Source organism: Myripristis murdjan, chromosome 24 (assembly GCF_902150065.1).
Source record: "Myripristis murdjan chromosome 24, fMyrMur1.1, whole genome shotgun sequence".
Taxonomy (NCBI): domain Eukaryota; kingdom Metazoa; phylum Chordata; class Actinopteri; order Holocentriformes; family Holocentridae; genus Myripristis; species Myripristis murdjan.
In genome coordinates, this window is record NC_044003.1 from 15,288,525 (window position 1) to 15,301,260 (window position 12,736).

General features: G+C 43.1%; 1 protein-coding gene across 2 annotated transcripts in view; it reads right to left on the reverse strand.

The window, feature by feature from the left end:
• The window catches only part of jag2b (jagged canonical Notch ligand 2b), a 54,213-nt gene that overhangs the window by 20,914 nt on the left and 20,563 nt on the right, over positions 1–12,736 (reverse strand). For both annotated transcript variants that reach the window (XM_030047086.1, XM_030047085.1), the window contains exons 3-8: positions 12,656–12,710; positions 7,648–7,905; positions 6,727–6,787; positions 3,868–3,998; positions 667–786; positions 310–423 (exon numbers count right to left, since the gene is read on the reverse strand). In XM_030047086.1, coding sequence (XP_029902946.1) covers positions 310–423; positions 667–786; positions 3,868–3,998; positions 6,727–6,787; positions 7,648–7,905; positions 12,656–12,710 — 739 coding nt within the window. The remainder of the gene's footprint in view (positions 1–309; positions 424–666; positions 787–3,867; positions 3,999–6,726; positions 6,788–7,647; positions 7,906–12,655; positions 12,711–12,736) is intronic.

Genomic DNA, 12,736 nt, shown 5'->3' on the forward strand with positions numbered 1-12,736 from the left:
CTGCAGCATGACAGACAATGAGGTCAGAAAGAGCCAAATACTTAATGTCAATTACACTTTTGCCAGGTGAACAATAAACACCACTGAAAAAGTGGATGCAGGTCTGTCGCCCGTTGCCATAGCTTGTTGCCACAGCTTTGTCCAGTGTTCATTCAGCTGTTTGGCATTCACATGAAATATGGCACGTAAACACCACTGCAGCATTTTTCTTGACCACTGCTACTGTGTAATAAGCAACACACTAGTACACTGAAATGGAGATCCTCTGCTAAAAGACTTATGAGAGAGCATGGCAGTACAGCTACTCACCGTTGGCACAGGTTGGACCCTCCCAGCCCGGGGGACACTGGCACTCAAACCCTGAGGAAACCTCATGGCATGTGCCACCATTGGCGCAAGGATCAGAAACACAGGCGTGCTCGGCTGGTGGGGAGGAGGAGAGGACGTGGTGTGAAGAGTGGAACGTCAAATGCGCCACTAGCTATTGTTTTGTTTAGATTCCACTTTATTTTCTGTCTCCTATTATTATTTTCTGTAGCAATGTCAGACTTTCCCTACAGCAATCACTTCAGTTCCATGGTGTCTTATGAAGCTGAATTTGACAGAACAGCAGGACCATCTAAAGAGGACCATCTCATTTAAAGAAAGTAGGGTTGGTTGTCTCACCTATCTGGCAGGTCTTGCCAGAGTAGCCCTGTGGACAGGCGCAGTGGTATTCATCCGGTTCTGTGTTCATGCAGGTTCCTCCGTTCACACAGGGCTGGTGGCGACCGCAGTAGTTCAGATCTGAGGAAGCAGCAGACACACACGTTAGTGACACCAAGATAATTCACTGATCATTATTCTACAGATTTGAGCACATACAAACTTAAATGTAGCACTCTGTTGCCCCTTTTCCACCAAAAAGCACCTGGTGCTAGTTCAGTGCTGGTGCTAGAGCCAGTGCTTAACTGGTTCCAACAAAGAACTGGTTTGCTTTTCCACCGGCCGAGAGTCAAGCGGAGCCAAGTCAGACCCACGTCATTACGTCAGTGCAAAACGTGATCATGTGGGTGTGCGAGACGCTCGCTTGGAATCACAATAACAAACATGGACGACAAATGGACGACCCACCGTAGTGATGCAAATACTGCTCGTGTCTTTACAAGCCTACATTGCGATCCAGAGGCAAAAAACGCAATTATTGCCGGCTACCCGTCGTATTCGTGGTCGGAACGAACGGCAACTGTGTTTAGCTACACGTTTATAGCGTTCGCTGCTCCCGTTTGAGTCTGTAACCCCGCCCACCAATGACGCTGTGGGTCGCGTAATCAGTACTTTCTCTGGCCCCTGTTTAGCCCCTGCTCGAAGTTGGTGCTTGCCTGGAACCGATTTGGAACCAGTTTGGCCGGTGCTTGGGCGGTGGAAAAACAAAGAACCGGAGCGAAGTCAGGCACTGGCTCCGAACCAGCCCTGGAACCTCTTTGGTGGAAAAGGGGTATGTATGGATATGACGCAAGTTTTTTCCCCTCTTGGATTAAAATCACATATTGGGGCTGCACAAGAAGAAATTAATTCATCCATTCATTCCTTTTGCAGTTCCAGAAGCCAAAAAATCTTTTTGTAACTGTTTGTGTAATATATTTAACTGGTGAGGTGATGGAATTTCGTACAACTATGAAACATGTACAAAAAAAAAATAAAACACTAAAATTTGCATGGAAGGCAAATGGCAGGCAAGAAGAAGACTGCCAATTTTAGCTGCCTAGCCAGGTAGATATCTATAACACTATAACATGTAAATTAAGACCTAAAAGGAAAAAGGAAATGGGCTGATATTTTACATTGCTGGCCTGTTTTGTGGTGCCACTGGTATTCATTAGGATGAGTCAAAAAGATACTCATAGCAAAGCTTCAGTCAGCTTCAACTGCCTCTTCACACTTTGTTAATTAGACCCACTTGGTGACACAGCTCTTTGCTTGTTTCATGTATCCTGTTGGTGCTGTTGGAGTTTCCAGGGAGCTTCTCTGAGTCTGCAGAGAGCTGGCCGCCTGTCAGCTTTGACAGGGGCACAGCATGTTTTCTCAAGCACACGGCTGCATTGCATTATACACTTTATACAGCAATCTTACCAAAAAATGAGTCCATCCTCTCTTTATACCTCTTAAACCTACCAACTTATTAATTACTGTCCCTGCAATGTTTGTAACAAGAGAGACAAGTTTATAAAATTCATCTTGGCTGATATTATGACTGGCTCTGATGACAGGCTAAAAAAAATACAAAACTCATGTGATGATATAGGTTACTGACAGCCTAAAAATATGGATGAGATATCTATGAGCCATTTACATAACTTTGTCATGGGGCCAAGAGGCCACATGGACGGCCAATATGTATCACTTAAACAGCTGCCTGAGCTCCTTGGGGAGTAATGGGTTTGTTGTTAAAGTTAGAGATACCTGTCAATACAAATTTTGGTTCAGCTGACACTGGATTATGTTAGCTGATTGTTAAATGTTTATCTTACAGAGAGCAGACAGGCACTTTCTAACATCTTTTCTGAATATCTAAGTCCTTAAAACTGTACAAAAGCTGTACAACACTTGTGGATCATTTTAAAATCAACCAGAAGAAGGTACAACAGACAAATAAAGTTCCCCCAAGTCCTAATTAAATTCTCTCTCATCTAGGAGGACGGATTTTATTATTTGATGATGACGCATCTCTGTCTACCAGCCAAGTGTTTAGGTTCTGTTTTCCCCAGCTCTGAGCATTCTATTATTCCCTCTCCTTCTCATTTGTTGATTTTGTCGTTTCTTTATGCGCAAAATAAACTGCACCCTACTTGATCCTTGAGCACCATTTGTAGGCTAAAGGCCAGGTCACCCTAAAGGCTGGTAAATAAATGAGCAGGGATCTGTCTCCACTGGGGATCTCAGGACCCATTCTCATCCCCCAAAGAGCCCTCAGTGACGAAGGGACGTGGGGAGATCAGGTGTCCCTGCTGCTGCTCAGATCACACAGGCAGTAAAACTATCCAGTCACCACTATCCGCAGCAGTCACACAGAACAGGGCTGAGGGACAATTACATCTCAAAATCAAGTCAATCCAGGGAGTGATTCCAAATCAAATTTCGAGAAATGTGTTTTTAAAAAAAGCCTTTATACTGTACTTGTATCATTCCCTTTCATTTATGACATTACATTTCTCCATAATGATTCTATTGTATATTCATACCCTGATAATTTTAATAAATCTGTGAAGCCTTTGGATACCCAGTCGATTTGCAATGAAGAAAGATTTAAAAGCCTTCCCTCTGAAGTCAAGGCGCTTTTAGCCATAGGAAGGTTGTAATAGCTGTGAACGTCGACATGAAACATAAATGAAAGGGAAAGACTGAAATGAGGTCGGCTGCTGGATGCCATAACTGATGAATGCTGATAACGTGTGTGTGTGTGTGTGTGTGTGTGTGTGTGTGTGTGTGTGTCAGATCAGTTCATGGGAAAAAATAATTTGCCCTTGATGAAAAACATTTTGCTGAAATGGGTGACCTTTCTAACTTTATGCTACTGAAATGACACATTTATCTTTGCTATTGGTGTGTGGTCTTCATAATGTTTCTGAGCAGTTTGAAAGCTGCAAGATTTAGAAATGGCACCTGAAAATTCCCCTTAGGATACTTTTTAAAAATATAAATAAAATACTCAGCGGAACAGTGGAATTTAAAGCAGTATAAAATAGGAATTTTTCTGTCATATAGCTCAAGGGGACAGAGGGAGAGGGCTGTAGGGGTAGAGGTGATCTAAGGAGAAGGTTGTGTTGTGTTGTCTGCATTTTTCAGTACAGGGTATGATCCTACATAATCTTTTTTTTTTTTAAATACCTTTATCACACAGTAGGCCACCCCAGTTCCTCTCGCAGTTGCACTGCCAGGGGATGGTGCAGGTCCCGTGGACACACCCAGGGTAAGGCACACAGTCATCGCAGAATTGTCCCTGCCAGCCATAGTTACACCTGTCAAACACAGATATCAAAATATGTCGAACATGGATGATCTACCCTGTCTATTCATGCTACTTGCTCTTTAAAAATCCCAGCAATCCCACAGTCAGTTACTATCTGGTATAACTAATAATGTTCAAATATAATTTTTGGCAAGGTAGGACTCTATGCTTGTTCCACTGACTTACTTGTTGGAAGCTGTTCTGGATAACTGTATCAGCTAAATGGATAAAATGCAAATGTAATGACCAATAATATTTGGAGCTGTTAGTGTTAATACATTACTCGCATGTGATCAGTGTTTTTAAATTTGCATAAATCAGGTGTTTTCTTTTTATTTTCTCCCTTAAAACCCATAATTCATGTCATTAAGAACACCTGTGTTCATCCTACTATTTAATGCCAAAATGGCTGCTGTGAAAGAAGGTCTACCGCAATTACTGAAATTCTGAGATTAATTGCTATTTAAAAATTCACCATTTGACATCCCTAATTCGTAGCATTGTGAAAAAAAAGCTTTCCTTTTGAAGAGGCTTTTAAGGGGAAGAAGGATATTTTCTGGTGGTAGGTTCCGTTATTAAAACCGATGAAAGGAAAAGATTGCAAAAAACAAAAACATCTACCATCAAAGGCTGAACGAGCCCTTCAGAGCAACTTGTCCAACAGTGGAAATGCACCTAACATCTACTCTTGTGTCAATCCATCAGTCCATCCATCCAGCCCAAGGCCTCCTGCCAACTAATCTTAGTGAAGGGGTGACATTCCAGGGCAGGAGGGGTTAAGAATACTTCCAGTGGCTTCTGTGCTTGGGTTCGGGTTCGAGGGTGAGGGGGGCTACGAGGGTGGTATGGTGGCTCTGAGAGCAAATAGCTGGGGGCTGCTGTGAGTATACAGTATGCATGGGAGCCCGTCTGCAGCTTCATGACAGTACTCTACTATTCCAAGGCTGTGGTGTCGTCAGGCCAGCTGTCTTGTCAATTGGCTGCTATTTTGAGCGTGTGCTCTCCTGCAGACGGCACCGCTGCCTCTCTAGGAGACGAGGTGTTCAAAAAGCTCTGCATTCCCAGGGTAGACGGGGTGTGTGTGTATCGGGGGCATCTGAGCATACATGTAGTTGGCATTATTATTCGACCATATATAATTAGTTCGATTGGGCTTGAGTAATTATAGCGGTAATGCTGATGAAACGACCTTAGCATGACAAAAGAAAGTAAATAATACAATCATGCTTTACAGGCTTGGAGCGATCCAAAGGGGCCATCTTGGGTGAAATCCTGTCAACAGTCAACCTGTGAAGGCTGTACGCAAGGAGTAATCACCTCTCAAACGGGTGGAGGCATGGCGTTTGTGCCATGCCGAATTCCAACATCTGTAGCACTCATCTCACTGCTGTCTTGCCAAGGGTTGCAAAACTTTCAGAGTGGTGCTAAGCACGTTACATCTCTTTCCCACATGATTTATGGACACGGCAAGCCCTTGACAATGTGTCAGTACAAGCCTGGTGGATCTTGACATAAAAGGCTTCACTGTCCTGATGCAACAACACTGATGTACCAGCTTTAGTGTTTCTTTTGCACCCATGGCAAACTGGGTAAATATAGCAGAGACCATGGAACTGGGATTAAATGCAGGTAACAAAAGATGGTAAGGGATTTAATGCCAACTTGGGTTATTCAACAAGCTCAGCCCTGCAGCATATTAATGCCAGTATTTGAAGATGTGCAAGTCTTCTCTGTTGATCTTGCATGTATGTCATGTATGCATCTCAGTTTCCTGTACGATTGAAACCAACTTCAGATTTGGCAAAAATAAGGTGCTCCCTTGAGTTGTCTTCCTGCTAACTTGAATAAGGCTATAGCCTGCTGATCAACAGCGCCAAAACAATGAATGTGTACCCGTTTCCTAAAACTGGTCATCCCTCTTTTTCCTTGGTTCTGAGCCAATCCTCTTCTGATGAAGAGACACAAGTGATTCTGTGCATCTGGGGACGGGGATTTTGTAGGTAATGACAGGATGCACCATATCCTGGAGCCGCTGAGCTATGTAGCCGCTCTACGTCACTTTATCAACCAGTCATTTCCACTTTGGGAAATGTACATAACACACTAGGATATTCATTTCCTTTCTTGCCCCCTGCCCTTCAAGGAGGACTGCAATGCGGATGGGGAAGGGATAAGACAATTCCTGGCACGTTTTCAGTGGTCAAATTCACACACCGACAACTCTCTTTCTTCTGTCCGAGCCACAGAGAGCTGACGAGATGCTTGGTATTCTGTGGAGGATTTCGGCAGCTAAAAATACAAGCAGGCAGGCGTGCCATTGCCCTTTTCTCCTGAACTGTGGTGGCAATGTCTATGAGGCAAGTGGAGGGCTGACAGAAAAGCAGGCATCTGACATCCACCATCCAATTCTCTGTCACAGTTTCAGGTCTCTGTTTACCTCCTTGCCTCTTGGACCTAGATTTTGAATAATCCTAACACGGTTGAATATTCAGTTAGTAAAAAGAGTATCTCTCTGTGTAGTTGCTGGAAAAGGTGTGTGAATTCAAAGGGAAAAAGAAGCTTGGACCTTATGCTGAAAACCAATAACATGAAATATGACTGACAGTGAACAGGAACACAAAATAGCAGGACAAATCTCATTTCCTACTGGAAGTGAGCTATATTTCAAAAAAAGGTGCAATCTTTAACACATCACATCTCTAACCGAGACAGATAAGAGATATCGGTGTTGATCTTACTTGCATTCGCCTGGGACAGAGCAGCTACCATGTAACAGGTTGCAGCCTTGCTTGCAGATTGCTGAGGAAAAACACAGAGAAACCTTTTTAAGAAGACGATGTCATTCTTTCGAAACACGTGCTATCACATTTTTACTCATGCAAACATCTTGTTCTCTTGAAAGGGTTTGTGAAAAAGGTTTGTGAGAAGGTGAGAAGGACGGCAAGGATACTGGACACTGAAGAGAAGAGGCTTGTTTGTTTGCTATCATTTCTAACAAGTGCAACAAGACTTGAGAATTCATGGCACTCTAACCAGGGTTGGGCGGGGGGACAACTTTATTGCCTGCATGTACAACACTGCTCCCCTCTTAAAAAACAACCCAGGCCTTCTCCTCTCCCCTCCTCTTTTCACCCTTAGTCTTCTAAGGTCAGTTGGGTGATTTATTGGAGGCCCCCCACTCTCACCCACCCCACCCACAAACATGAACTGACTAGCTACCTCCTCTGCAGTTTTACATAAGCATGCAATACACTTTGCATTTCCGTCAAGCTTTTTTTTTTTTTAAGCTTCTCAGTAGGATTTTGGATTTAGCTAGGTGGGAGTTAGATACCAGTGAGGCTCCATTTTCTTGCACCACTTAACACCCATAACTGAATTTAGTTAAGCACTTTTTAGCTTGATGGAAGATAGCCATGGAGGGCTGCTGTGGCAGCAGCTGTGGAATCACCTGATGGAGTTACAATGAGCACATGTTTATTCATTGCTTTTACTAACACCATGTGGTTTATTTTTACAATTGTAAGCCCTTTGCACACTGCATATCATGAGGAAAATTTTACTTAGCACTTCCAAAAACAAACACTTGAATGCAAACATTTCAAATAAATCAGCAAGTAAGGAAAACTTTGTTGACATTTTCTAGCACACTGGCAACTCACCTGTCCTGCAGTCGTGGCCCATCCAGCCCTCCAGGCAAACTCGATTGCCGGACTGCTCACAGCGATAGTGGCCAAAGTAGTCATCACGTGGAACACACAGCTTATTGCACTTGCTGCCGTAGTAGTTTTCGTCACACCGTACCCGGATGCGGTAGATGAGTCGAGCCACTGGCCCGTCATGTGTGATGGTCTGCCAGTGGTCTCCGGGGTTGATCATGCCAGTGTGAATGCTGCGTTCGATCAGCAGCTCCTCCTCATCTGGAGAAAAGGGGTTGTGGTCAGTTAGATTTTTCTAGATGCAAATATGCCGTTACAATCTGACCACAGAACCAAGCAGATCAATTAAACATACAGAACATCCCCTCCTCTGCATTTCAACCCATCCCACATATGAATTCTTCAAAGACAACTCCCACACACAGAAACAATAGAAGAATGGAAAGACCACCATGAATGCCAATGGAGGGAGAAGACCAGGCAAAAGGTACCATAAATGGTAAATGGACTGCATTTCTACGGCGCTTTACAATGTCTCCCTCACATTAACCCATTCACACGCGCACACACACATTCACACACTGATGGCGGATGCTACCGTGCAAGGTGCCTAGCTGCCCCTCAGGAGCAGTTCTTGGTTCAGTGTCTTTCTCAAGGACACTTCAACACGCTCTGTGGAGGAGCCGGGGCTTGAACCACGAACCTTCTGATTACAAGACGACTGCTCTACGGTCCTGACCCATAAACCATTAAGTTTCAACCTTACTCATTTCCCCTCTTCTGCACCCTGTAACTCATCCTCTAAGTGCAACAGTGAAACTCATTCCAGCTTTCATATAACCCCTTAACTCTGAAGACACAAACAAACAAATCAGTGAAAAAGGTCATCCTTGTCATGCTTTTTTTTTTTTTTTTTTTTTTTTTTAAAGAAAGCTCAAATGTTTCTCATTTACCTCCATCTTGTCTTTTCACAAACTACTGTATGCCTTCTGTACTGGTGAAGTGCACTTGGTTAACACTGTAGCAACCGACCCCCATCTCTTAATCATCCTGCTCCATGCTCTATGGAGTCGACAGCACACTCTTCAGTGGACCTTGGATAAACTGTGGTACTGTGGTGCATGGAGAACACAACCCACTGAATTTTAAGTATGCAATTGGAATTCATTGTTTGCAAATCGATCCATTTTCTGACAATGGCGAAAAAACCCTCCACAGCCTCTAGGCTCTCTGTATGCACAATGCCATTCAGTGTCAGTGGGGAGTTTGCTACCATTTAGCCTCTTGTGCGCCAACACTCACATTAAACATTCTGTTTTCCTCTGTGGGGCCCGCTGCAACGCCAGCTTCCACAAAGAAAGCAATCTTTATCACAGTGGGATCGAAGCTGGCAAACAATCTCTGTGGAAATAGGGGGCCCGTGATTTCCTTTTCTTCATGGCTTAGGGCTACGACGTACCATACTCAGATATTTTGAAGTGTGCAAGCAGGCTCGCGCGCACACACACACACACACCTTCCTCTATTGAGGACTGACACAATGTCAGACAGAATTAAGCAACAATAACAGAAATAACCCCCGGCAGTTTCCAGATAGAGAACAATGGGCTCCAGGCCCAAGCTGGGCCCTGCTGCCGCGGTGTCTAAACACGAAGCCCGGCCATCCAGTCCACCCCACTTCCTGCTCGATAAACACAAGGCAAACAGCCGGCTGGCTTTCCTGAGGACACAGAGGGAAGGGAAGAGAGCCGCATTGGAGGACGTGACGCTGGAGGAGAGGAATCTCAATCGACAGACACTACACTAGTAGGCTCTTACGCTGGCCAAGACATGAGGCTAGTGCTGACTCAGGCCAAAGCACACGTTTTACTCCAGTGTATGATGCGTACAAACAGTGTTGAGTATTTTTACAGTTAATTGTTAATTAAAAACTAGCAATGCATTCATGCTGCATCCTAAATAAAAGGCAGGCAAAATTCATCATGGTTTAACCAGTAATCATTTTGACATATGGTACAAATACTTCAGCATTTTTTTCAACAAAAACAGTACAACTAATGATGTGATGACTGCTCGATGCTATGGTCAGTAGCAATACAAATACTAATTCACCTTTATGGCAGGACAATAGGTGCTTACTTTTGTGTGTGGAAGAACTAAAAAAATCTGTTCAAAGGGAAGACATGCTTGATGCATCCATGATTCTTTTGTTGTGCCAATATATACTCAAATTAAATAAATTAAATATATTCTGAATTTGAAACTTAAAGGTGAGGTTACATTTTCACAGTATAAAATAAGTGAAATTTAAAATTCTATAAAGCTGGGTTAAGTTTGATGGTGTAGTGGTGCTGATGAATGCCGTCTCAATCTTGACTGTCTTTGCCCAAAATTTAGCTCAAGATGCCACCATGAGTTATAGATTCCAGACAGACCAAAGTCCATTCTATTTCATATAAATGTAAAAATATGTGTACATCAGGGATGTGCAATGATTTGTCTGCCTAGCTCCTAGATAATAAATGAAGGGATCTTAAATGAGACTCCACAATTACCTCCCCAATGGACGTTATTTAGACCTGGCACTTTGGGTACATGATCTTGACCTGTAACACCAAGCCTGTTACTGTGTCAATAAAATGTTTTCTGAATAATGGATATAAAAACATACCCTGGCCTAAAGACCCAATAAAGGCTAAAAAAAAAAAAAAAAAAAAAAAAAAAAAAGAGGGAAAAAACTCGGTCTTGAAATAAGACATTTACTATGACAAATCTGAATGGCCATCCAAGGCCGACAATTAACACCACCAAGTCACAAATGAAGGTAAATATGTTCCTCTACCGCCTAGGAATCCAAAAATATATTTTTTCTGAGAAAATAAAAATCTAATCAAGAAAAGGATCTTGCCCAGCAGCTGGTCCTCTAGAGATAGACGTCTTATGAAATTACAGCAAAATTAGAGCTCATGCACATCAATCTAGTGACCAAGCAACATTCAAGAAGTGTTGAACATTTAGTGGCTGGAGGCCAAAAATACAACAATGTGGATGAATACTCCAAGAGTCAAACCATCACCAGATGATAAGCATAACTCTGCTAAGGTAAATACAACCAGCCCTGCTCAGCCTTGATGATGTTTAGTGAGGAGATGCACAGATGACTCAGGTGCTGGCTTCAGTTTGATGCTGTTGTTGTTTAATTGACAGTGATTAGAACAACAAGGACAAGCAGAGGGAAATAATAATTATTTTCTTTATGTGACTTTAATAAACTGTCTGCATTATCTGCAGACAGTTTTTGAGACTGATTCCCTTATGACTTTCTATGAAATGACTTATTTTGTTTGTGGAATGATGTGTAATATAATATTCCAACTTCAATATTTTGGCTGGTAAAACTATTTTGAACAGGTAAATACTGTCATCTATGCACTACCTTGGCAGGTGGGCCTCAGAGTTCATTTTGGACCCTGTTTCCCATCCCAGAGGGCCCTTACCCCCTGTGAGGCAGTGGCTACAGAAGCTTTCTGACTGTGACCTTACAGATATTCACAGCTACGAGCAGATTCCTCTGCGATCTTCCACAAGAAGTTGAAAGGAGCCTTTGTTCTGCAAGACTGTCTCTTAAACCCATGACATCAAGGTTCAAGTCAGCTGATGGTAGTGACGAAATAGCAGCCTCTCCCTGGCCTTAACACTAACATCATGCAACACAGCATGGGTCTTATCTGGCTTAGCTTTAGACTTCAGTTTCCCCAACTTCCCTGTAGCATTTGGCAAACAGTAAAAAGGGAACGTTTTGCATGTTCTCATTTCTATAAATTAATATGGAACACATTGCTGGTTCCTTGTTTCCTTGGGCCCACAACACACCTATTTCACTTAATTGTAACAGTTTGGCAATGTAAGAGTTGGGTTTCTCATTCTTTGTGTGGGCCTTCCATCCAATTCCCTTATAAACATCAGAAAGGAACTATTGTAAAACCCATTTTGGTGAGGCTAAATGTGGCAACAGGAGGGTACACAGAGGATGCAATAGTCTAATCAAAGAGCTATGATGTCAAATCTATTTCTTGTCCATTGTCTGCATTCACAAGTGGAAGCGCTTTTGATGTTCCGGACAAAACAGGATGTAATGACCTAACGTAAATACAGTGTCAGTTTGCAGTAGAGAGGACACTTGGATGGATAAATGCATGCACTAACATACAGGCGTGCTCTCGTGCACATCAAGGTGTAACGATTCAACAGTGCCACTGCTGCCGCAGATCAAAGCCTCATACACACCTAGAGACACATGATTCCACACTGCTTAATGGGTCCTCTTCCTCCTAGACTAGGCTACTGCTAAAACTGGAAAACGGGGTTGTACAGGAGTCCACCCGGCGGACATGGTCAAAGCAAAACAGGATACAGCTGGTCAGCGTTGACGCCCACAGGCGACGCAGCCTCAGAACCAAGCCTCTGATCCTGTGAGGCGTCTTAGGTGGCTCACCATGTTACAGAGCATGCCATGTACTCAACACATTGAAAGTACATATTCAAATCATATGATAACCTCTCATCATACCCTCTTTCTTCCATGATTATTGTCTGTCTCTGTGGTGTAGTAACATGGCTATCCAATACATTCTAATCTAATACATTCTAAGACTTGCAATGCACAGAACATATCCACTGACCCAAAGAGGTTGGAAAATAAGGGAACACAGGAACAATTACAGTCTATATAACTAGTTGCAGAGTTAACAATTTTGATATGTCAGGCCTTGGATTTAACATCTGAGACTGACCATCATGAAAACTACCCTCAGGTGACTGGCAACTGTAAAGTGGCCAGCCGACTCTGCGCCTATGACAGACATTTAAACACATGCATTCTCTATATCGGTTTAAGCAAAAAGAAACTTTGAAATCTCACAGATGAGGCCAAACTATGACACTGCTAACATTTCCCTCAGTAGCAACCATGAAAGTCACAGCAATGGCAGGTGTGTGCGCTTTTACTCACTGTTGCGTGTGGTGTTGTCCCAGTCCCAGGCCTCCACGATCAGTGTGTATGCCCGCTGGAGAGAGATAAAAGGAAAGAGAA